General features: G+C 41.5%; 1 protein-coding gene across 3 annotated transcripts in view; it reads right to left on the reverse strand.

Moving 5' to 3' along the window:
• The window catches only part of nedd4l (NEDD4 like E3 ubiquitin protein ligase), a 497,532-nt gene that overhangs the window by 273,441 nt on the left and 197,586 nt on the right, over positions 1 to 26,505 (reverse strand). For all 3 annotated transcript variants that reach the window (XM_072573778.1, XM_072573770.1, XM_072573760.1), the window contains 2 exons: positions 21,326 to 21,407; positions 9,759 to 9,797 (listed from right to left, as the gene is read on the reverse strand). In XM_072573778.1, the coding sequence (XP_072429879.1) occupies positions 9,759 to 9,797; positions 21,326 to 21,407 (121 nt within the window). The remainder of the gene's footprint in view (positions 1 to 9,758; positions 9,798 to 21,325; positions 21,408 to 26,505) is intronic.

A 26,505-nucleotide genomic window follows, 5' to 3' on the forward strand; every position in this document is an offset into this window, starting at 1 on the left:
AGGAATGGCTGTTGCAGGTTCCGGGATTCAGATGTTTCAGCAAGAACAGAGAAGATGGTAAAAGAGGGGGGGGGTGTGGCATTGTTGATCAGGGACAACATTACAGTTGTAGAAAGAATGTTTGGGGACTCGCTAACTGAGGTAGTATGGGCTGAGGTTAGAAACTGGAAAGGAGAAGTCACCATGCTGGGAGTTTTCTATAGGCCTCCAAATAGTCCCAGAGATATAGAGGAAAGAATAGCAAAGATGATTCTTGCTTGGAGTAAGAGAGACAGGGTAGTTGTCATGGGGGACTTCAACTATCCAAATATTGACTGGGATCACTACAGTACGAGTACTATAGATGGGTCAGTTTTTGTCCAGTGTGTGCAGGAGGGCTTCCTGACACACTATGTAGACAGGCCAACAAGGGGCGAAGCCACATTAGATTTGGTAATGAGCCCGGCCAGGTGTTAGACTTGGAAATAGGTGAGCACTTTGGAGACAGTGATCACAATTCTGTCAGGTTTACTTTAGCGATGGAAAGGGATAGATGTACTCCACCGAGCAAGAGTTATAGCTGGGGAAAGGGAAATTACGATGCAATTAGGAAAGATTTAGGAAGTGTAGAATGGGGAAGGAAACTGCAGGGGATGAGCACATTAAAAATGTGGAGCTTATTCAAGGAAAAGCTCCTGTGTGTCCTAGATAAGTATGTACCTGTCAGGCAGGGAGGAAGATATGGTACGCGTGAGCCATGGTTTACTAAGCAAGTGGAATCTCTGGTCAAGAAGAAGAAGGCAGCTTATGTTAGGACAAAATGTGAAAACTCAGTTAGGGCGCTTGAGGGTTATAGAAAGTCAGGAAAGACCGAAAAAGAGAGCTCAGAAAAGCCAGGAGGAGACATGAGAAGTTGTTGGCGGATAGGATCTGGGTTAACCCTAAGGCTTTCCATAGTTATGTCAGGAATAAAAGAATGACGAGTGTTAAATTAGGGCCAATCAAGGATAATAGTGGGAAGTTGTGTGTGGGAGTCGGAGGAGATAGGGGAAGCACTAAATAAATATTTTTCGAAAGTGTTCACTATAGAAAATGAAAATGTTAGCGAGGAAGATACAGAGATACTTGCATCTAGACTAGAAGAGATTGAGGTTCACAAGGAAGAGGTATTAGAAATACTGCAGACTGTGAAAATAGACAAGTCCCCTGGGCCAGATGGGATCTATCCTAGGATCCTCTGGGAAGCAAGGGAAGAGATTGCCGAGACATTGGCATTGATCTTCAAATCAACATTGTCTACAGGAATAGTGCCTGAGGACTGGAGGATAGCAAATGTGGTTCCCTTGTTCAAAAGGGGAGTAGAGACAACCCTGGTAATTACAGACCAGTGAGTCTCACTTCAGTTATTGGTAAAGTGTTGGAAAAGGTTAGAAGAGATAGGATTTATAATCATCTAGAAAAGAATAATCTGATCAGGGACAGTCAGCACAGTTTTGTGAAGCCTAACAAATCTTATTGACTTTTTTGACAAAGTGACCAAACAGGTAGATGAGAGTAAACCGGTTGATGTGGTGTACATGGATTTCAGCAAGGCGTTCGATAAGGTTCCCCACAGTAGGCTATCATACAAAATGCGGAAGAATGGCATTGTGGGAGACATAGCAGTTTGGATCAATAATTGGCTTGCTGAAAGAAAACAGAGGGTTGCAGTTGATGGAACATGTTCATCTTGGTGTCCAGTTACTAGCAGCTTATCACAAGGTCGGTGTTGGGTCCACTGCTGTTCGTCATTTTTATAAATGACCTGGATGAGGGCTTAGAAGGGTGGGTTAGTAAATTTGTGGATGACACGAAGGTCGGTGGAATTGTGGATAGTGACGAAGGATGTAGTAGGTTGCAGAGAGACATAGATAGGATGCAGAGCTGGGCTGAGAGGTGGCAAATGGAGTTTAATGTGGACAAGTGTGAGGTGATACACTTTGGACGGAGTAATCGGAATGCAAAGTACTGGGCTAATGGTTAGAATCTTGGGAGTGCAGATGAGCAGAGAGATCTCGGTGTCCATGTACATAGATCCCTGAAAGTTGCCACCCAGATTGACAGGGTTGTTAAGAAGGTATAGAGTGTTTTGGCCTTTATTAATAGAGGGATTGAGTTCCGGAACCAGGAGGTTATGCTGCAGCTGTACAAAGCTCTGGTACGGCCACACTTGGAGTATTGTGTACAGTTCTGGTCATCGCATTATAAGAAGAATGTGTAAGCTTTGGAAAGGGTGCAGAGGAGATTTACTAGGATGTTGCCTGTTATGGAAGGAATGTCTTATGAGGAAAGGCTGAGGGCCTTGAGGCTGTTCTCGTTAGAGAAAAGAAGGTTGAGAGGTGACTTAATAGAGACATACAAGATAATCAGAGGGTTAGATAGGGTGGACAGGGAGAGCCTTTTTCCAAGTATGGGAATGGCAAACATGAGGGGACACAACTTTAAAGTGAGGGGAGATAGGTATAAGACAGATGTCAGAGGTAGCTTCTTTACTCAGAGAGTAGCAAGGGTATGGAATGCTTTGCCTGCAACAGTAGTAGATTCGCCAAGTTTAAGTGCATTTAAGTCGTCATTAGACAGGCATATGAATGTATACGGAATACTGTAGGTGGGTGGGCTTCAGATTAGTATGACAGGGCGGCACAACATCGAGGGCCGAAGGGCCTGTACTGCACTGTTATGTTCTATGTTCTAAAGATGCTGGACCAGGAGATAAAGTAAGTCAGCAAGGAAATGGTGAGAGGATAGGAGAATAGGGCTTGCTAACTAAACTGGAAAACATTTTTTAAGTTGAGGCACTGCCTAAAGAAAAGCCAAGTAAAGTTGGTGATAAAGGGATGGAGAGTCTGAGAAAGAAGGAAGCATGCATCAGATGCAGCATATTAAAAATAGGGAGGTCCTTCAAAAGGATACAGATTGTAAGTCATTGCTGAAACAATAAGAGGGTAAAGTGAGGCCACAAAATATTTTCGCTAGACAGGATTAAGGAAAACCCTAAGGCAGTTCAAAAGAATATCAAGAGTAAGGGGATTACCAGGGAAGAGTGGAGTCTAATAGAAAGCAAAGAGGCAACCTCTGCATGGAACCAGAGGATGTGGGTGAGGTCTTAACTGAATATTTCTCACTTGTGTTTGGGGATTTCAGTTGGGATGGTGAGGTTGCAGCTCGTTAAGATTAATGAGGTGGGGGCATTAACAGGTATAAATCCCCCAACTCTGATGGGATGTATCCCAAGCTGCTATGGGAGGCAAGAAAGGCGATAACTGCAACCCTGGCAGAGATAGTTAATACTTTGCTGGTGACAGGTGAAGTGCAAGATGACTGGAGATAACTAATGAGGTTCTTTTGTTCAATAAGAGCAGCATTTAATTGATGGAGCAGTTAATTACAGACCAGTTAGTCTGATGTCAGAGGTAGAGAAACTATTGGAAAAAATTCTGAAGGTTTAGGGTGTAGGTTTGCTCGCTGAGCTGTAGGTTTGATATCCTGACGTTTCATTACCAGGCGAGGTAACATCATCAGTGGAGACCTCCAAGTGAAGCGAAGCTGTTGCCTCCTGCTTTCTATTTATATCTTTCTCCTGGATGGGGTTCCTGGGGTTTGTGGTGATGTCATTTCCTGTCGTTTTCTAAAAGGTTGATAGATGGCATCTAGATCTATACATTTGTTTATGGTGTTGTGGTTGGAGTGCCAGGCCTCTAGGAATTCTCTGGCATGTCTTTGCTTAGCCTGTCCCAGGATAGATGTGTTGTCCCAGTTGAAATGTTGGGTTTTTTTCCATCTGTGTGTAGGGCTACAAGGCAGAGAGGGTCGTGTCTTTATGTGGCTAGCTGGTGTTCGTGTATCCTGGTGGCTAACTTTCTTCCTGTACGTCCTATGTAGTGTTTGTGGCAGTCCTTGCATGGCATTTTGTAGATGACGTTGGTTTTGTCCATGGGTTGTACTGGGTCTTTTAAGATTGTTCGTTTTTGTTTGAGTGTTGGTGGGTTTGTGTGCTACGAGGATTCCGAGGGGTCTTTGTCGTCTGGCTGTCATTTCTGAAACTTCTTTGATGTATGGTAAGGTGGTTAGGGTTTCTGGCTGTGTGTGGTCTACTTGTCGTGGTTTGTTCTTGAAGAATCTGCGCACTGTATTATTTGTGTATCCGTTTTTCTTGAATACGTTGTATAGGTGGTTTTCCTCTGTTTTCCAACGTTCTCCTGTGCTGCAGTGTGTGGTGGTTCGTTGGAATAGTGTTCTGATACAGCTTCGTTTGTGTGTGTTGGGATGGTTGCTGGTGTAGTTAAGTATTTGGTCAGTGTTTGTCGGTTTTCTGTAGACGCAGGTTTGTACTTTGCCATTGTCCTTTCTTTCGACTGTGACGTCCAGGAATGAGAGTTTGTTGTCGGTTTCTCCTCCTTGGTGAACTTTATGCCTGTGAGGGTGTTATTGATGATGTTAAATGTCTCTTCTATCTTGTTTCGTTTTGTGATGACAAAGGTGTCATCTATGTAGCAGACCCAGATTTTTGGTCTGATGATTGGTAGGGCTGTTTGTTCTAGTCTTTGCATTACCGCTACTGCTATGAATCCTGATAGCAGAGAACCCATGGGTGTGCCGTTGGTTTGTTTGTAGACTATTTTGTTGAAAGTGAAGTGGGTGGTGAGGCACAGGTCCACTAGCTTCATGATGTTTTCATTGGTAATGTGATTGATGGTGGTTGGGGTATGCGTGATGGTCTCTTCTAAAAGTGTGGTAAGTGTTTCCTTTGCCAGGTCGATGTTGATGGAGGTGAATAGTGCTGTTACGTCGAATGAGATCATTGCTTCGTCTTCCTCTATTTTGGTGTTTTTGATGATTTTTAGGAATTCCTGGGTGGAGTGGATGGAGTGCTGTGACTCTTCAACTAGGTACTTCAGTTTTGCGTGTAGATCTTTGGCCAATTCGTAAGTTGGTGTTCCGGGTAGTGAGACTATGGGTCTGAGGGGGGCTCCTGGTTTATGGATTTTTGGTAGTCCGTAGAATCGTGTCGGGTTTCCTTTTCTGGAATTCCGTCTTGTTTAATTACACAATTCCAGACAATTAAACAAGATGGAATTCCAGAAAATGAAACCCGACGGGACCAACACCCCACGTTTATATGTACTACCAAAAATCCTGGACGTCACAGTCAAAAGAAAGGACAACGGAGAACTACAAACCTGCGTATACAGAAAACCGACAAACACTGACCAAATACTGCAGCACAGACAAATTTCGGAAAACAGAGGAAAACCACCTATACAACGAATTCAAGAAAAACAGATACTCAAATAATACAGTGCGCAGATTCTTCAAGAACAAACCACGACAAGTAGACCAAACACAGCCAGAAACCCTAACCACCTTACCATACATCAAAGAAGTTTCAGAAATGACAGCCAGATTACTAAGACCCCTCGGAATCCTCGTAGCACACAAACCCACCAACACTCTCAAACAAAAACTAACAAACTTAAAAGACCCAGTACAACCCATGGACAAAACCAACGTCATCTACAAAATTCCATGCAAGGACTGCCACAAACACTACATAGGACGTACAGGAAGAAAGTTAGCCACCAGGATACACGAACACCAGCTAGCCACAAAAAGACACAACCCTCTCTCCCTCGTAGCCCTACACACAGATGAAAAAAAACAACATTTCGACTGGGACAACACATCTATCCTGGGACAGGCTAAGCAAAGACATGCCAGAGAATTCCTAGAGGCCTGGCACTCCAACCACAACTCCATAAACAAACGCATAGGTCGAGATGCCATCTATCAACTCCTCAGAAAATGAACAGGAAATGACATCACCACAAACCCAGGAACCCCATCCAGGAGAAAGATATAAATAGAAAGCAGGAGGCAACAGCTTCGCTTCACTTGGAGGTCGCCACTGATGATGCTACCTCACCAGGTAATGAAACGTCTGGATATCAAACCTACAGCTCAGCGAGCAAACCTACACCCTAAACCTCAACCTGAGCTACAAACCTTGCATTCTGAAGGACACTTCGGAAGGCAGAATTTGATCAAAGGTAGTCAGTTTGGATTTGTTAAAGGGAGATCCTATCTGACCAATTTCATTGATTTTTTTTGTTTGAAAGGCGACTAAATATTTTGATGATTTTAATATAGTTTACATGGACTTCTGTAAGACCTTTGACAAGCTCCCACATGGAAGGCTGGTCTAAACACTAAACAGCCCATGGGATGCAAGGGAAGTTAGCACATTGGGTCCAAACTTGGCTTGCACACAGGAAGAAAAGGATGATGGTCGAGACATGTTACTGTGATTGGAAGCCTGTGAACAGATGTGTTGGTCAGGGATTGGTGCTGGGAATTTAATCCTGAGAAATGTGATGTGATGCATTTTGGGAGGTCAAATAAGGAAGGATATACACAATGAATAGTAGTTCTCTAATGAGTACTGAAGAACAAAAGGAACCTTACTGTAAAGTCTATCAATGTTGAAGCATAGGTAGACAGGGTGGTAAAGAAAGGATACAAGATGCTTGCTTTCATTAGCTAGGGCATAGAACGTAGGAGAAAGAAAATCTTGTTACAACTTAATAGAACTTTGGTTAAGTCACAGGTGGAATACTGTGTATAGTTCTGGTCTCCACACTAAAAGGAGGACATGCTTGAACTGGTGAAGGTACAGAACAGATTCACCAGGATGCTGCCTGAGATGAATGGCTCAGTTTTGAGAAGAGATTGGATAGACTGGATTTTCTTTCCTTGGAACAGAGAAGGTTGGGAGGAAATCTGATTGAGACATACAAAATCATCAGAGGCATACACAAAGTGGAATGTGAGAACCTTTTCCCAATGGCAGATGTATCTAAGACCAAAGGGCACAAGTTTAAGGGTGAAGAGGGAATGGTTTACAGGAGATCGGAGAAAGAGGGTGGTAAAAATATGGAAAGTACTTCTTCAGATGATAACAGAGGCAGGTATTTTCACAACAATTGAGAACGATTTGTGTAAGCACTTTAAATGTCAGGGCATAGTGGGCTATGGATCAAATGCAGGTAAAGTGAATTAGTGCAGTCTGGTCTTTGTTGATTGGCATAGACAAGATGGTCTGACGAGTCTGTTTCTATGCTGTAAGACGCTGTGACAAATCGTGACAGATTTTCGAGTGTTTGGCAAGAGTTAGTACACAAACAGCAGCGTTTTGGATATCTCAAGTTGACAGAAGGCAGAATATGAGAGAACAGCCAGGAATGCATCGCAATATTCAAGTCTGTGTCATCTGTGAACATCTTGATCATACCTCCTATATTTAAATACAATTCATTCACTTATACCACACACAGTGAGGGCCCCAGAACCTAGCTGTATGGAAACAAACCATTAATCACAGAGGCCATCGAGCATTACCTTCTGCTTCCTGCCTCATTGCCAATTTTGGAACCTCATCAACACTCCTGGTCACCTCACAAAACATTTCATCAAATCTGTCAAACATAACTATCCTTTACCAAATCCAAATTACTATTATACATGTCCTTCCAAGTGCAGATTTGTTTTGTCCCCTGGAAATTTTTCTCATAAACATCTCCATCACCAAGGTTAAACTGACTGACCTGTAATTTCCTAGTCAATTTGTGTCCTCCCCCTTTTAGTAATGGGACAGCAGTAGCAGATGTCTGGACTCTCACCCGTGGCCAGACAGAGCTTGAAAATTACAGCCTCACTTGCCTCCCTCAACAGCCTGAAATACATCTCATCCAGGTCTTCAGATTTTGTCCACTTTGATGAACAAGAAATCCGCTGGTACTTCCTATCTATGTTCATCTCTTTGAATATTTTACAATCCTCCTCCCTATGTCACACTTGTCCAGTGTGAAAAATGACAGAAAATGTTCATTGAGAGCTGCGTCATATCTTCCGAGGTCCGCACATGGATTACTTCTATGATCCCTAATGGGCCTCAGTCTTCCCCAGTTATTGCCCTGCTCTTTATACATTTAAAAAGCCTGTCAAGACTTCTTTTTTATGCACTGTCTTTGTATTTGTAATTTCCTTTTTAAAAGATTCCATGCACATTTTATATTTTTCTTGGGTCTTGGCTACATTGAGCCCTCAAATCTGCCATAAGATTCTCTTTTTTGCCTTAAATCTGACCATTATGTCCCTTGATATGCAATGTTTTCTACTGGACTTTACATGAACATATTTGTCTTTACATGAACATATTTGTCCTATTTATGCTGTTTCCTCCTTGAATACCTCCCAGTTCACTGATAAAGTTTTATCTGCCAGTAGCTGTTCTTAGTCTACTTGGGCCAAATTGTGTCTTCCCTCAATAAAATTTAGAACTTTTATGCCTGACCGATCCATGTTCTTTTCCATAACTACCTTAAATCCAACTGAGCTCTGGTTACTATCTCCAAAATGTTTCCCAAACTTCTGACACACCTTAAATCTGACCATTATGGTCATTATTAGTTCTGAAACTGACTCCTGCCTTGTTGGGCTTTCCAAGTACTGACTGAAAAAGGTTTCCTCAGTGCAATTTTAGAATTTTGCTCCCTTTCTTCTTGCACATTAAAGTGGACTTGTCATGGACTTGTTTGCAACACTATCTGGTCATCTGCCTTATATCTTTCTCAATTTTCTTTTCCATGCTTCCTTGTGCCATCAAGGAGCTCAGTTAACAAAGAAACCCACCTCCACCTCCTTTGACCTGTTCCTCTCAAGACTGGAGGGTGGTCAGAGATTGGATGGTAATTTACAGGAATAGAAGAGTACAAGTTTGTTATTTTGAAGAGTGGTACCCAAGATTAGAGAACCATTAACAATATAAACTAATCATGGAAACTGGAACTCAAGTTGGATGGTCACTATCTCAGTTAATATTGGAGTCATTAAAATCCCCTACCATTACTGCCTTATTTTGTATATGATTATATATTTGTTCCCGTACCTCACTATGCCACCAAGGTGGCCAACAGTCTGACTCAACTTCATACTGTTATCAGAGACTAATGCAATGGGTGGCTACAGATTCAATGTGATTATACTGAAGAAAACAGCTTTCATCTTCCTAACATTTGGATGGGAAAAACTTTTCATCAGTATTTAAAATATTGGAAAAGAGGCTGCGGCAAGTTTGAGCTGTTTTTGTCAGCAAACAGGCGAGATCAAGTGCTGGAGGAGGATGGTGTGAACAAAGACCACAGAATGGTAGTTTACCTTTGCCAAATCACAAAGGAACACAAAGAAGCATTTCAGTAGGGTGCCGAGGGCTGAGGTCAGATTGGAGAGATTCACCTAGAGTTCCATGAAAGATGAACTCCAATTCAGAAAGCAAGGGCAAGGATTCTGAAATGGAAAGGTTGTAATTTAATTTTGTAAATTTTTGTAAATTGCTGGTAATTTACAGGAATGGAACAGTGCAAGTTTTGAAGAGTGGAGAACAAAAATAAATTGAGGGGAGAGTGGCACCATATCCATGATGAGAGAACCATGAACAAAATAGGTTAACCGTGGAAAAAGAAACTCAGGTTGGATGGGCATCAATCTTGAGGGGAACAGGTCAAGGGAGATGGAGGTGAGCAACTAGTTGGCAAAAGGAAACATGGAAAAGGAAATACATAAAGATAAAAAGGTAGATGATCAGATAGTTCGAATTGTCATTGCAAACAAGTCCATGAGCTCATCACATTTGCTCTTGAAGGGGAGAATGGAAGGGAGTGGAGAGAGGTTAAAATAGTACTTACCCGAAAAAGGAATTCTTCATTCCATTTTGGATTTAAAGTCTGTAAAAGATAATTGAACCCATCAGTTTTATTTCTGGATTTGTATAAAGATAACAAACCTCAAAACTTTGGACAATTCTGTACCAACTTTGGCAATTGGGCCTTCTTTTTAGAATAACTACAATAAGACAGAAACCTGTTTTGACAGTAATTTTCTTGGCTTTTAAGTTTGTAAAATGAAGTCACTTGATTTGAAAAACTATAATGTTTGAAAATTGCACAGATAAAATATGGTCTTCAGCGTAACAAAATTAGACAAAGAATACACTGAAAGGCATGAATCAATGCAGTCGTCCCTCCATTGGCAGTCTCCAAAAGGCCTGTCAAGATACTTGTGCTGGACTTTATGAGCAGCAATTCCAATAATAACTCATAGTGGCTAGATTCTGTCTTGATGGAGATGGTCATCAATATTTTTGTGGCTCATGTTCTACTTGTTACGTGTTGCCCAATCCTGGATGTTGTTGAGATTTTATTGCACATGGACTGCTTCAGTATCTGAGAAGTTGTAAACAGTACTAAACATTGAGCAATTATCAATAAGTATTTCAGCTTCTGAATGGAAGAAAAGATATAATGAAGCAGCTGAAGAGGGGTTGGCTGAGATTATAATGCCAAGGAAGTCCTGCAGCAATGTCCTGGAAATAATCTGACTGACTTCCTGCAACCACACCAGCTTCCTTTACTTTAGGTATGACAATAACTAAGTGGTGAGCTGTTTCTGATTCACACTTCAGCTTTGCTCTAGTTCCTTGATGCCACATTTGGTCATATGGGGCCATGATGTCTCGAGCAGTCATCTTCACTTCACTTCAAGTGTAGCTCTTAGAATCGAGTCATACAACACAGAAACAGACCCTTCAGTCCAACCAGGTTTCCTGAACTGAGCCAGCCTCATTTGCCTGCATTTGGTCCATGTCTCTCTAAACCTTTCCAATCCATGTATCCATCCAAATGTCTTTTAAATATTGTAATTGTACTTGTCTCCACCATTTCCTCTCACAGCTCGTCCCACGCACTACCCTCTTTGTGGAAAAGTTGTCGCTCAGGCCCTTTTAAGATCTTTCCCCTTAGATTTATACCCTCAAGTTTTTGACTCCCCTATCCTGGGAAAAGAACTTAGTTATTCACCTTATATTTGTCTCTCATAATTTTATAATGGTCACTCTTCAGCTTTCAACACTCCAGGGAAAGAAGTGCCTGTCTATTAAGCATCTCCAGTCTTGGTAACATCCTTGAAAATCTTTTCTGCACCCTTTCCTATAGCAGGGTGATAAGAATTACACACATTACTCTAAAAGTGGCCTCACTAATATCTTGTACAGTCATAACATGACGTCTTAACTCCTGTACTCAATGCTTTGACCAATGAAGGCAAGCATGCATGTTTGGATTAACAACATAATGAGCCAACAAGCCTTGGTGTAACCTAAAATTGAGCACTGATGAGTATTTATTCTTTCCCAAGTGCACTGACATTGATACTTTCCATCACTTTGCTGATGATCGAGAATAGACTGAAGAAGACTACAGAACAGAGGGATTTAGGAGTATTGTCCATGAATCACCAAAAGCTCGCATCTAAGTTCAGCAGGAAAGCAAATGGAATTTTGACCTTTATTTCAGAGACAATGTATCATAAAAGTAGGGAGGTTTTGTCAAAACTGTACAGGGTACTAGTCAAACAACAGTTGGAATACAGGTAAAAAGTTTTGGGCTTCTTCTCAGAGGAACAATATACTGGCATTGAAGGCATCCCAAGAATGGTTCACTTAGCAGATAGCAGGTATGGAAGAACTATCTTACGCACAGAGGTTGAGTAGATTTGGTCCATACTCATTGGAATAGAAAGGAGTGAGAATCAACCTTAATGGAACATATAAGATTCTTTGACAGGGTAGATGTCAAAAGGTTGCTCCCCTTGAGGGAGAGTCTAGGATCTGACAGCACAACCTCACATTAAAGGATCACATATTTATGACAGACATGAAGGATTTCTTCCCTCAGAGTAATGAATCTGTGGAATCCTTTACTACAAAGGGCTGATGAGACTGGATCTTAAATTATTATGACCCCAGGCTATTCCACCTCTCCCTATTCCTCAAACCTCCAACCCTGGCATCATCTTTGTAAATCTTTTCTGAACCCTTTTAAGTATTTTCAAGAGTGGGATAGACAGAGTTTTAGTCAGTAAGGGACTCAAGGGTTATGGGAAAATGGCAGGAAAATGGAGTTGACGGTTATCAGAAAACCATAATCTCATTGACTGGCAAAGCAGACTTGATGGGCTGAATGGCAGGGCACAGTGGACAACGGGGACCTAGCAGATGTGGTGTACCTATATTTCCAAAAGGTATTCGACAAACTGACGCACAAAAAGCTGTTGCGTAAGATTAAGATGCAATGATATTACAGGTAATGTATTAGCATGGATAGAGGATTGGGAGAAAGTGAGGACTGCAGATCAAAGTCAAAAAGTGTGGCGCTGGAAAACCTCAGCAGGTCAGGCAGTCCATGTTTTGGGCATAAGCCCTTCATCAGGAAGGGCTTATGCCCGAAACGTCAACTCTCCTGCACCTTCGATGCTGCCTGACCTGCTGTGCTTTTCCAGCACCACACTTTTTGACTCTGGAAACAGGATTAGTTAACTAACAGGAACCAAAGAGTGAAAATAAAGGAGTGCTTTTCTGATTGGCAATTGGTGACTAGTGGTATGCCTCAGGGATTAATGTTGGGACTGCAATTATTCACAATTTACATAGATGATTTGGAGTTGGGGACATTTGGTGTGTCTAAGCTTGCGCATGACACTAAGATGAATGGCACAACAAAGTGTGCAGAGGACTGTGAAACTATACAGAGGGACATAGATAGTTTAAGTGACTGGGCAAAGGTCTGGTAGATGGAGCACAATATTAGTAAATGTGAAGTCATCTATTTTGGTCGGAATAACAGTAAAAAGGACTATTATTAGAATGATAGAAAAAATTGCAGCATGCTGCTGTGTAGAGGGACCTGGGTGTCCTTGTGCATTGATAACAGAAGGTTGGCCTGCAGGTGCAACATGTAATTAAAAAGGCAAATGGAATTTTGTCTTTCACTGCTAAATGGATTGCGTTTAAAAGCAGGGAGATTATATTGCAGCTGTATAGGGTGCTGGTGAGGCCACACCTGGAGTACAGAGTACAATTTTGGCCTCCTTACTTGAGAAAGGATATACTGGCACTAGAGATGGTGCAAAGGCGGTTTATTAGGTTGATTCCTGAGTTAAGAAGTTTGACTTATGACGACAGACTGAGCAGACTGGGATTATATTCACTGGAATATAGAAAAATGGGGGGGGGGGGGGGGGGGGGATCCTGTAGAAACATATAAAATTATGAAGGAAATTGATAAGATAGAAATAGAGAGGATGTTTCCAGTGGCAGGTAAAATTAGGAAAGGGGACATAGTTTCAAAATTAGGAGGAGCAGATTTAGGACTGAATTGAGAAGGAACTTCTTCACCCAGAGGGTTGGAATTCACTCCCTTGTGAAGGGATTGAGGCTTCCTCATACACTGTTTTTAAAGCTAAGATAAATACGCTTTGAATAGTAAGGAATTAAGGGTTCTGGTGAGAGGCTGGGTAAGTGGAGCTGAGGCCATAAAAAGATCAGCCATGATCATCCTGAATGGTAGAGCTGGCTCGAAGAGCCAGGTGGCCTTCTCCTACTCCTAGCTCTTGTGTTCTTATGTAAGTTTAACGTCATCTTTCCTATAGTAGGGAGACCAGAATTGAACATAGTATTTCAGAACTGGCCTTATCTATGTCCTGTACAGCTGCAGCATGACCTCCCAATTCATATTTAATGCACTGACCAATAAAGGCCAGCGTACCGATTGCCTCCTTCACTATCCTGTCTACCTGCGACTCCACTTTCAAGGAACTGTGAATTTGCACTCCAAAGTCTCTTTGTTCAGCAACACTCCCTAGGACCTTAACATTAACTGTATAAGTCCTGCCCTGATTTGCCAACCAAAATGCAGCACTTCACATTTATCTAAATTAAACTTAATCTGCCACTTCTTGGCACATTAACTCATCTAATCAAGATCCCTTTGTACTTTGAGGTAACATTCTTCGCTGGCTTGACAGACTGAATAGTCTACTTTTGCTCCTATGTCTTATGGCTACTAATTGGCTAGGCAGGATTGATAACAATATCAATACTATCAGCCACAGATGCATTTGTATATGATCGACTGAACAGGATAGGTTAAGGAATTTTTCCAACTTGTTGATTCTCTCGCCGCCTGCCTCAAACCTTGTCAAGCAGCTTTGTCCTTTAGCACTCAGCCAGCTCAGTCAGTTATGACGTTATTGAGCCATTCTTCAACACTGAAATCAATGCTCTTGATACCTTCACTGCATTATCCAATTATTGTCCAACAAAAAAAATACTCTTAAGCTAAGGGAATGGGAAAGGATTTGAACCTGCTAATGTTTGATCTGACGCAATGAGACCTAACGGGGTCTGAAGTTGAGGTCGAGGATTCCAAGGACAACTCTTTGCTGACCAAAGACATCTATGATTTGGAGATGCCGGTGTTGGACTGGGGTGTACAAAATTAAAAATCACACAACACCAGGTTATAGTCCAACAGGTTTAATTGGAAGCACACTAGCTTTCGGAGCGACGCTCCTTCATCAGGTGGTACCTGATGAAGGAGCGTCGCTCCGAAAGCCAGTGTGCGTCCAATTAAACCTGTTGGACTATAACCTGGTGTTTGGTGATTTTTTTAACCATAGACATCTATGCCACGATCTCTAGTTTATTTGTTCTATTAGTGAGACAGGATATACCGAGAAACTGTAATTGTGGTGTCTGGGATGGTCATATTAACCAAATCCTATCTTACAGGTCATACTGCTTGCTTCTGGTCTAGCCTTCGTAACTACCTCCTTAATTTTGGCCGAAGCCTGCAAACATTTGGAGGTCAACAGAGTCAATGACAGGGTAGTGCATGCTGTTGTTGTTTCCAGTTTTGAGGTTAATGTTAGATGGTTCACCCAGTTTTGTTTGTTGCAGTGGTTTACTTAGTCATTTCAAAAGGGCAATGAAGAATCAACCACTGAAAAAGCTGGAAAAAGCCCAGAATTCTCAGTGTATGTTTCAGATTTTTCAGCATTCACAGTATTTTGCTTTTATTAGAAGAGTCAATCACACTGCTATTTTCTGGAATCGCATATCAGCCAGATCAGATAAATATGACAGAATCCTGTTCACAGGGGACATTACAGAGTTTTTAAACTGCATTTTAATTCTAATTTTGTAAACTGAATGCAAACTTGATGGCTATCATGGAGTGTGTATCTGTGACTGTGAGACTGGCAGTTTCACGTAAAGCATGTGCAGGGAGGTGGCCTCCACAGGCAACAAATGAATAAGTGACCACCAGAGAAACAGGATGAGGGAGGTCATGCAGGAATGTTCTATTGCCAATCCTCTGTAAAATAAATATACTGCTTTGGATACTGTTTGGGGAATGGTATCTCGGAGGAATGTATCATCAGCCAAACGCCACAGTTGGCTCTGCTGCACGGGAGTTGACGAAGAGGTGTGGAAATGCTATAGTAATAAGGGATCAAATACTAAGAGGAAAAGGTGGATGATTATGTGGGTGCAAATGAGACTCTGGGATGGTATGTTACCTCCCAAGTATTGGGCTCATGTTGTCTCAGAGCAGCTACAGAATCTTCTGAAGTGGAAGGGTGAACAGTCAGTGGTTGTAATGAACTAAGATACAGGATGATATCCTCAAAGCATATTGGGAGTTAGAAATCAAATTTTAAAAATGGGATCTCAAATAACAGTGATCTCTGGTGCCACATGCTGGTCACAGTAGAAATAGGATACATCAGATAAATGCACAGAGAGATGGTGTTAAAACGAGAGGTTTTCAGTCTCCTCAGGCATTGCAATCAGCTCAGAGAGATGCCACCAGTACAAGCAGCATGAGTTGTACCTGGTTAAGACCAGAACCGACATCCCAGGGGATACGTTTGAGAATGCAGTCAGGGAAAGTTTAAACTATAATAACAGGGGAAAGTGAACTGTATAGGGAGAGTGGTAATACAGAAATAAGGACAAAAACAAGAGACAGGATGGCAGAGAATTCAAGGACCAGAATCAAGCAGGGCCACAGTAAACAAGACTAAAAGCACCACAAATACAAGCCTTAAGGTCTTCTAACTTCATGTGCAGAGAATTCACAATAAAATGGATAAATTAGTTCCACAAATACTTCTAAATGAGAATGATATAGTGGAAATAGAGAGATGTGGTTGCAAGGTGACCAGGAATGGAAACTGAATATTCAAGGACTTTCAGTTTTCAAAAAAGACAAACAAAAAGAGGTGGTGGGGTAGCACTGTGATGAAAAAAGGATATGGACATGATTGTAAGGAAGGATATTACCTCTGGTGAAGTAGAATCTATATGGGTTGGGCTTAGAAACACCAAGGGACAGTAGACAATAGTAGGGGTTATATATGGACCTGAAAATGTGTTGCTGGAAAAGCGCAGCAGGTCAGGCAGCATCCAAGGAACGGGAGAATCGACGTTTCGGGCATAAGCCCTTCTTCAGGAATGGGCCCACAAACTGTAGTAATTGTATTGGGGAAGGCATTAAAATGGAAATAAGTGATATAATAAAGGTACAGCAATAATTATGGGCAACCTTTAATCTGCATGTAGATAGGGCAAATCAAATCAGTAGCAATACCTTAGAGGAGAAATTCTTGGAAGTGTATACATAATAGTTTTAGGAATCAATATGTTGAGGGACCAATTAGAGAAAGGACATCCTTGACTGGGTATTGTGCAACAAGGAGGGAATAACTAATAGAGTTGTGTGTAGGTCCCTAGGGAAGAGTGACTATAGTAGGATAGAATTTTTCATTAAGGTGTAGAGTGACAGTTTTTTTTCTGAGATTAGGGTCCTGAATTTAAATAAAGGAAATTACGATGGTATGAGGCATGACTAGTTACAATAAACTAGGGATCATTATTAAAGGGATGATAGCAGACAGGTAATGTCAAACATTTAAAGAATACATAGAAGTTAATCATCCCAGTTTTGATAAAAAGTTCATGGGAAAGATGGTCAGACCATGGCTAACAAGGGAAATTAAGGATGGTATTAAATCCAAGAATGACAGAAAACAAATGGCCATTAAAACAACAGACCTAATCATTGGAAAAGTTAGATTCCAGCAAAGAGAGACAAGGAGACTAATTAAGAGGGAAAAATTGGAATATTAGAGCAAGCTTGCAGGTAACATCTCTTATAAGCTTTAATTATTTCTTTTGCAAAAAGAAAAATGATTAGTGAAAACAAGTAGAGATCCTCAGGCAGAAATAGGGGAATGTATAGTCGTGACTAAAAAGATGGCAAACAATTAAATACATGCCTCAGTTCCATCTTCACAAAGGAAGATACAAATAACATCAAAATTAATGGGAGAACACATGGCACAATTAGATGAAGAAGCAGAAAGAAATTAATATCAGAAGGAAAATGCTGTTTGGGGAAACTAATAGGATTAAAGGCAGGTAAATCCCCACAGCTTGATAAACTTAATCTAATTCTTCAGAAAATGGCCCCAGAAATAGTAGATATACTAGGAGTCATCTTCCAAAATCCTATTGGCTCTAGAACAGTTCCTATGAATTGTAAAGTAGTTAACCTAACCCCACTATTTAAGAAGGGAAGCAGAGAGTAAACACCAAATCAGAGACTGCTTGGCTTGACATGAGTAGTGGAAAAAATGCTGGCATGTTTTGAGGATGGAACTATTAGAGTTGAAAGGAAAAGACATGTGGTTTACTGGATTTTCAGAGGGCTTTCAATGCAAAATTAAAACACATAGGATTGAAGGTCACGTACTGAAATGCAGAGAGAACTGATCTGCAGATAGCAAACAAAATGCAGGAAGAGACAGGTGTTTTTCTGAGTGGCAGGCAGTGACTAGTGGAGAACTTCAGGGATCAGCGAGTGGACCCCAGCTAGTCACAAGATAGATGGTTTAGATTAGCAAAGTACAGATCATATCTCCAAGTTTGCAGATGACAAAGAGCTGGATAGAAGCATTCACTGTGAGGATGCAGAGAAGCTGCAGTGCAATTTGTACAAATTAGGTAAGTGAGCAAACACATAGCAGATGCAGTACAAAATGGATAAATGCAAGTTTATCCATTATGTTAGCAACAAACAGGCAGGCAGCTTATTATTGACACATGGGGACAACAATGTCCTCATCCGCCAATCACTGAAAGCAAGGATGTCAGTGCAGCAGGCAGTGAAGGCAGCAAATGGTACATTGGCCTTCATTATGAAAGAATTCAAGTACAGGAATTGTTCTCTTGCTTCAACTGTACAGGGCATTCGTAAGACCACAACTGGAATATTGTGTGCATTTTTGATCTCCTTATCTTCGGAAGAATGGTCAAACGATTGAGGGAATACAAAGGTATTTTACCAGATGGATTTGTGGGACGGTGGGAGTGATCGGATCTATTAGGACTAAGCTCACTAGTATTGAAAATTATGTGGGGGTGGAAAGGTAGTGGTCATGGAATCTCAAATCTGCGAAATTCTAACAGCATTAGACAGTTACATGCAGGAAGTTCATTCTCAATGATTGAGGAGTCCAGAACCAGTGATCACAGTCTCAAAGTAAGGGGCAGGCCTTTTAGGTCAGAGATGATGAGGAATTTACTCATCCAGAGATGGTGGGCCTGTGGAATTCTCCGCCACAGGAAGGTATGGAGACCAAAACATGAAAGACTTGGTGGTCTGAGTTACAGGGAGACTTTGGACAAGCTAGGACTTTTTTTCTGAGGGAGCAACTTATAGAGGTGAGTAAGATCATGAAAGGCATGGATAGAGTAGATGCACTCAGTCTTTTTTCCAGGTTTGAGGAACTGAGGACTAGAGGGGAAAGAATAAAAGGGAACCTGACGGGCAACCTCTTTACACAGAGGGTGATATGCATATGAAATGAGCTGCCAGTGGAAGTGGTTGAGGTGGGTAGGTTAACAACATTTAAAAGGCATTTGGACAAATACATGGATAGGAAAGGTTTAGAAGGATATGGGCCAAGTGCACAGAAATGGGGTTAACGTGAATGGACATTTTGGTTGGCATGGACCAGTCTGGGCCAAAAAGCCTGTCTCTGTGCTGTAGGACTCTATGCCTCTGACTTTCAAGAAAGGTGGAAATATGATTCTTGGGACTAAAGAGATCAAAAGATATGAGGAAAATGTGAGAACACGGCACTGAGTTGGATGATCAGCCATGATTATATTTAATGATGGAGCACGCTTGTTGGGCCAAATGTCCTACTCCTGCTCTGATATTCTGTTTCTATCAGCCTTGCCCTCTGGATTACCCAATCAGTAATGTTACCACTACACCAGTGCCTCACCACAACTGATCGAGTTATAGGTTCCAAATTATTACCTATCATCTCATTGCAATAACCAATTCATATGCCCTTCCTAGCTTGATTTGTAGTTTTAATATAGATTCACATCTCCGAGAATGTAGAAGATACAAACATGGGAATGCAAATTTGATCTGGTTGGAATAACTGGAATAAGTGCAGTGGATGCTGTGTGGTGAATACCAAAGCTGAAAGGAGAATCCATAACATAATCATGATTTCAGCTTTGTAATATGGTGTAGAAACCTGAACAAAATTCGGAAGACAGGAACAATGACTTGATTCTAATGAGACAAAGTTGCGGAGATCACTGTGAAAGTAACAAGTATACGTCAAATCAGGAGTAAATTTGAGGCTGAGATGTTTGTGGATATTCTGGACCAGACTAAACCCCTCAAAATGTATTAACAAGATAGTCTAGACCCTAACTTTTTCTTATTTTTAAGGTCAGTGTAAGGCGTTGCAGTCCAGATACAATTTGATTGGTCAAACTACTCGACTTTTAGCAAAACACACTTCATTTTTACATGACAATAAACAACAGGCAAAACATGAGAATTGGCTTAACTGTACCTCTACCAAAATGCTTAACAAAATAATATACATGTTATCTACTATTAATCAACTGTTCCAATAGAGTAACATCCCATAAACGTATACTTGACAAAGGAAAATTCAGTAAATAGTAGGAGAATTAAAAGCTTCCACACCCAGCTTCAGGACCCCAGCAACTGCAGAAAGCCAAAACTAGAAATCCTGGTTCTATGGCAGCTTGACCCCACCTGTACAGGCTGCTTCTATTAAGTTCCAACTTTTTTTTTAAAAACCCAAGACCTCACAAGCCGTTTACTTTATTGGATTGGAACAGTCCGCTCAACACTTCTGCTCAACCTTTGTTCATAAATAAAGGACAAAATACACCTCTTAAAACCATAGTACTGTCACAGAGGATATATCAACCAATGTAGCCAAGAGAGTGAAATGAGGTGGTAATCTGCTCCATTAAGAGGATAGTTAAGTCATGAGGTGACTGATTGAAATGAGATGGGATAGAAGAAGAAAACAAGGGCTCAAGAAGGGTTAGCAAGGCAATTAAATGCTGTGGAATTTCAAAAATAATGTGTGGGTTTCAGTTTGAGAAACCTAATATGTAAATTGTGTAAAGCTGAAATCAAACAGCATACATTTTAAAAAGGACAAAAATGAGAGCAAGTGTCTCACTACACATGATTAGATTTAGGAAGAAGACATCTTCGATGGAAATTTTCCAAAACATTATGTGCATGCAAACAAAGCCTCGAATAGTCATGCATATGCACATTTTGATTGTGAGAATGTTCGAACACAACTAGAGATGATAGGAAAAAAACTCCTGCCTATTTTTGACAGATTTAAATGAATGTCAAAATTGCCTTCCATCTTTGGATTCTGCTAATTTTCACAGCATTAGGATCTATATGAGGCCACTGTCAACAACTATTAGGTTGCAGATTTCCTTAAAACAATCTACCTTAAGCAGAGAAAAATTTAGGTCTGTTGGTAACAGCATGAAACGCACATGGCAAGCTGTCCCTCAGACTGAAGAGGCTATATTTGTGAGCATTTGTACTGGAAGTTTTGCCAGCTCGATTAGAGGGAAGAATCTCCAGTTCATTCTCCACCGATCAAGTTAGTTTTCGAGTCAGGAGTTTCCTGGTGGGAAAGGTGAAGGCAAAAAGCAAGCCTTGGGAGCTAAGAATTACTTTAGATTGATTCCTTGATAACAAAGTGCCCAGTGAAGATTACAGCCATAATGTTAGAATTTTGGACACGTGATAAGTTAATTGGAGTAAAGTTTTGTCTATTCTTTCAAAATTAATTTGTTGGTTACTGTAAACATCTTACAACTTGAAATCTTGCCACATGGCCCATTCTATCAGATGCTGGTAACTTTATTTTCCAAATTTTCTACTTTTATCGATCTCTGCAGAGAGTGCACAGAGAGTCTGCAGGAACAAGTCTTAGCACTCAGAGCACAAGTTAAAACAAAACAGAAGCTTACCTTTTTGATAGTTTTAGTCTGAATCAAAGCAAGTTCTCGGTTCTCATCAGCTACATACAAGGACAATTTCACGTAAGGGTCACTGAAAAAGAGAAAAATATCACATTAACTGTAATGTATTAGCTTCACTTCTCTTTGTATGCCTTTATTTTCAGTTACTCCTTGATATAAGCACTACCTGACTAGTAGAGAAACCAGGTTATCTGCTTACTGGCTCTTCAGTGAAATCTATTCTAAAAGCAGAAGTGTACTGGTTCAGTTTTCCCTGCTCTACATTCAATAGTATGGCCAAATTTGGGAAACCTCATATCCACCCCATATCTGAACACAACAGACATAACGCTGAAAGACAGAAAATAATGGCGGTTCACTAGAAAGATAATAAGTATTCTGTCTGAAACAAAATGAGTTCCGCTAATTTAAAACATATCATCAAATTTGCTTCTTGCATGTATTACAACAGGGAAAAATAAAAAGTACAAAGTGAAAGTTATGTTGGAATAAATTAATGTATGGTTGCAATGTACTTCAGTTTCCAATGAATATTAAACATTCATATAAATACACCCAAAATGTGCTACTAATTAGGCACGTCACCACCTCTATGCAGTTTAGATTCATTCATGATTAATTAGTGAATAAAACAATCCCATAGGGAACCGTACAAATTAGACATGATGCACATTCTATCCTGCAATCAGGCAAATAAGCTGCCCAGAACCAGGAAAGCAGGTGATATCTTAAATTCTTCGTCCAATTTAAATTAATCTAGGCCATAACAGCCTCAGACAAAACAGTAAGAGTAGAACATTCAGCACGTCATGCATGCTACCCCCATTCAATGAGACCTACATATCTGAGAAGGGGGTAGTTGTAGATGGGGTAGTGGCAGGATGTAGTGAATCTATCAGGAAGGTTTATCACGTGGTGAAACAAAGGGATCAGTTAAAGTTTGTCTGCTTTAACACAAGGAATGTCAGAAATAAGAGTGATGAACTTACAGCATGGATCAGTATGTGGGACTATGATGTTGTGGCCATAACTGAGACGTGGGTTTCACAGGGGCAGGAATGGTTGCTCCATGTTCCAGGGTTTAGAATGTTCAAAAAGAACAGGGAGGGTGGAAAAAGAAGAGGTGGTGTAGCATTGCTAATCAGAGAGTGCATCACAGCTACAGAAACTGAAGTTGTTGAGGAAGGTTTGTCTACTGAGTAAGTATGGGTGGAAGTTAGGAACAGCAAGGGAGCAGGTACCTCATTCAGGTTTTCTACAGACCCCCTAATAGCAGTGGAGAAATTGAAGAACTGATAGGCTCGCAGATTTTGGAAAAATGTAGATGTAGCAGGGTTGTTGTTAAGGGACTTCAACTTTCCCAATATCAACTGGAACCTCCTTAGATGGAGGTTTGGATGGAGCCATTTTTGTCAGATGTCAGGAGAATATTGTAGAAGAGAAAAATGAGGTACGAGATATTAGACTAGTAAGGATTGAGGCTAGTTATGAAGGAGTGAAAGTAGACAAGTCCCCTGGGCCAGATGGGAAGTATCCGAGGATTCTTTGGGAAGCTAGGGAGGAGATAACAGAGCCTTTGACTTTGATATTCGAGTCATCATTGTCTACAAGTTTAGCATCTGAGGACTGGAGGATTGCAAATGTTGTGCCCTTGTTCAAGAAGGGTAATAGAGATGACCCAGGTAATTATAGACCAGTGAGCCTTACTTCTGTTGTAGGAATGGTTTGGGAAGGGATTATAAGAGATGAGGTTTATAATCATCTAGTAAGCAACAATTTGATTTCAGAGAGGCAACATGGTTTCGTCAAGGGCAGGTCATGTCTCACAAATCTGAGTATTTTGAGGAGGTGACCAAGCATGTAGATTAGGGTAGGGCAGTTGACATTGTATACATGGAATTCAGTAAAGCCTTTGATAAGGTTCAACATGGTAGGCTATTGGAGAAAATGCAGAGGGATGGGATTGAGGGTAACTTAGCAGTTTGGATTAGAAACTGGCTTTCTGAAAGAAAGCAGCGAGTGGTGGTTGATGGAAAATATTCAGCCTGGAGTCTGGTTACTAGTGGTGTGGCACAAGGATCTGTTTTGGGACCACTGCTGTTTGGCTTTTTTATAAATGACTTAGATGCAGGCATATGTGGATGGATTAGTAAATTTGCAGATGACACTAAAGTCGGTGGAGTAGTGGACAGTGTAGAAGAATGTTGCAGACTGCAGGGGGACTTGGATAAACTGCAGAATTGGGCTGAGAGGTGGCAAATAGAGTTCAATGCAGATAAATGTGAGGTGATTCACTTTGGGAAGAATAACAGGAAGGCAGAGTACTGGGTCAATAGAAAGATTCTTGATAGTGTGTATATCCAAAGGGATCTTGGAATCCATGTCCATAGATCCCTGAAAGTTGCCACCCAGGTTGATAGTGCTGTTCAGAAGGCATAAAGTGTGGTAGGTTTCATTTGTAGAGGAATTGAGTTCCGGAGCCGCAGTATTATACTGCAAGTATACAAAACATTAGTGCGGCCACATTTGGAATATTGTGTACAGTTCTGGTCACCATACTTCGGGAAGGATATGGAAGCATTGGAAAAGGTGCAGAGGAGATTTACAAGGATGTTGCCTGGCTTGGAGGGAAAGTCTTATGATGAAAGGGTGAGAGACGTGGGTATGTTCTCATTGCAAAGAAGAATGCTAAAAGGGGATTTGATAGAGACATACATGATAGGGTAGGCAGTGAAAGTCTTTTTCCTAGGATGATGACGTCAGCTTGTACGAGAGGGCATATCAACAAATTGAGGGGTGATAGATTTAAGACAAATGTCAGAGGCAGGTTCTTTACTCAGAGAGTGGTAAGGGTGTGGAATGTCCTCCCTGCCAATGTAGTTAACTCAGCCACATTAGGGAGATTTAAACAATCCTTGGATGAGCACATGAATACTCTATGATGGGATCGTGGAGGGGACCGACCTGAGAATAGTTTACGGGTCAAAGCAACATCGAGGCCAAAGGGCCTGTTCTGTGCTGTATTGTTCTATGTTCTATGTTAGGTGTGTTCAGGAGGGTTTCCTTACTCAGGCCAACGAGGGGAGAGGTCATCTTGGATTTGGTGCTCAGCCATGAGCCAGGACAGGTGTCAGATCTCACGGTGGGAGAATGCTTTGGTGACAGTGGCCACAACTGCCTCACATTTACCATAGCCACGGAGAGGGAAAGAAACAGTTACCAAGGGAAGATATTTAATTGAGGAAAAGGAAGCTATGATGCTATCAGACAGGAGTTGGGAAATACAGACTGGAAGCAATTGTTCCACAGGAAGGGCACAGCAGACATGTGGAGACTGTTTAAGGAGCATTTGTTGCAAGTGATGCACAAATTTGTCCCTCTGAGACAGGTAAGAAGGGGTAAGATTAAGGAGTCTTGGATGACAAGAACAGAGGAGTTTCTCATCAAAAGAAAGAAGGCAGCTTAAGTAAGGTGGAGGAAGCAAGGATTTAGCACATCTTCAGATGATTGCAGGCTTGCTAGAAAGGAGAACAGAAATGGACTGAGGAGAGCCAAGGGTGGTGGTGGGAGGGGGGCTCGAGAAAGGCTTGGAAGGAAGGAATAGGGAGAACCCAAAGGCTTTTTACTCATTCATGAGGAATATGAGCGTGGTCAGGGTGTAGGTAGGGCCGATCAGGGATAGCATAGGGAACTTGTGCGTGTAGTCTGAGCAGATAAGGGAAGCCCTAAATAAATTTTTTGCTTTGGTTTTCAGAAAGGAAAAGGACGTCGTTGTGAATGAAAACTTTGAGGAGCTGTGATGCAGGCTTGACCAGATCAAGATTGATGAAGCTGATGTACTGGAAATTTGGGAAAACATTAAGATTGACAGGTCCCCAGGGCCAGACCCAATTTATCCCAGGCTGCTCCAGGAAGCAAGAAAGGAAGTTGCTCAGCTGCTGGCGAGGATATTTGCCTCCTCACTCTCCACGGGAGCCTTACCAGAGGATTGGAAGGAGGCGAATGTTGTTCCTCTTTTCAAGAAGGTAATAGGGAAATCTCTGGCAATTACAGACCAGTCAGTCAGTCAGTCTTTCATCTGTGGTCAGCAAGGTTTTGGAAAGAATTCTGAGGGATAGGATTTATGACTATTTGGAAAAGCACAGCATGATTAAAGGCAGTCAGCATGGCTTTGGGAGGGGCAGGTTATGCCTAACTAATCTTATTATATTATTTGAGGAGGTGACAAGACAGGTCGATGAAAGTTGAGCAGTGGATGTGGTGTATATGGACTTCAGCAAGGCTCCCCATGTTAGGCTCATTCAGAAAGTCTGGAGGTAGGGGATACAGGAAGATTCAGCTATCTGGATTCAGAATTGGTTGGCTGACAGAAGGCAGAGAGTGGCTGTAGATGGAAAATATTCTGCCTGGAGGTCAGTGTTGAGTGGGGTCCCGCAGGGCTCTGTTCTTGAGCCTCTGCCCTTTGTAGTTTTTATAAATGACTTGGATGAGGAGGTTGAGGGGTGGTTTAGTAAATTTGCTGATGACACAAAGATTGGAGGTGTCGTTGATAGTATCGAGGGCTATTGTAGGCTGCAGTGTGACATAGACAGGATGCAGAGCTGGGCTGAGAAATGACAGATGGAGTTCAACCTGGATAAATGCAAAGTGATGCATTTTGGAAGGTTGAACTTGAATGCTGAATATTGGATCAAAGACAGGATTCTTGGCAGTGTGGAGGAACAGAGGGATCTTGGTGTGTAAGTACATAGATCCCTCAAAGTTTTCACCCAAGTGGATAGGGTTGTTAAGAAAGCATATGGTGTTTTGGCTTTTATTAACAGGGGGATCGAGTTTAAGAGCTGCGAGGTTTTGCTACAGCTCTACAAGTCCCCTGGTGAGATCATACTTGAAATATTGTGTCCAGTTCTGGTCACCCTATTATAGGAAAGATACAGAGGCTTTGGAGAGAGTGCAAAGAAGGTTTACCAGGATGCTGCCTGGACTGGAGGGATTGCCTTACTGGGTTGGCTAGGCTCAGACTTTTCTCTCTGGAGAGAAGGAAGGAGAGGTGACCTGATCGAGGTATATCAGGTAATAAGAGGCATGGAGAGAGTCAATAGCCAGAGACCTTTGCCCAGGGCAGGATTGACTGGCACAAGGGGTCATAGTTTTAAAAGATTTTAGGA

Source organism: Chiloscyllium punctatum, chromosome 1, assembly GCF_047496795.1.
Source record: "Chiloscyllium punctatum isolate Juve2018m chromosome 1, sChiPun1.3, whole genome shotgun sequence".
Lineage (NCBI taxonomy): Eukaryota > Metazoa > Chordata > Chondrichthyes > Orectolobiformes > Hemiscylliidae > Chiloscyllium > Chiloscyllium punctatum.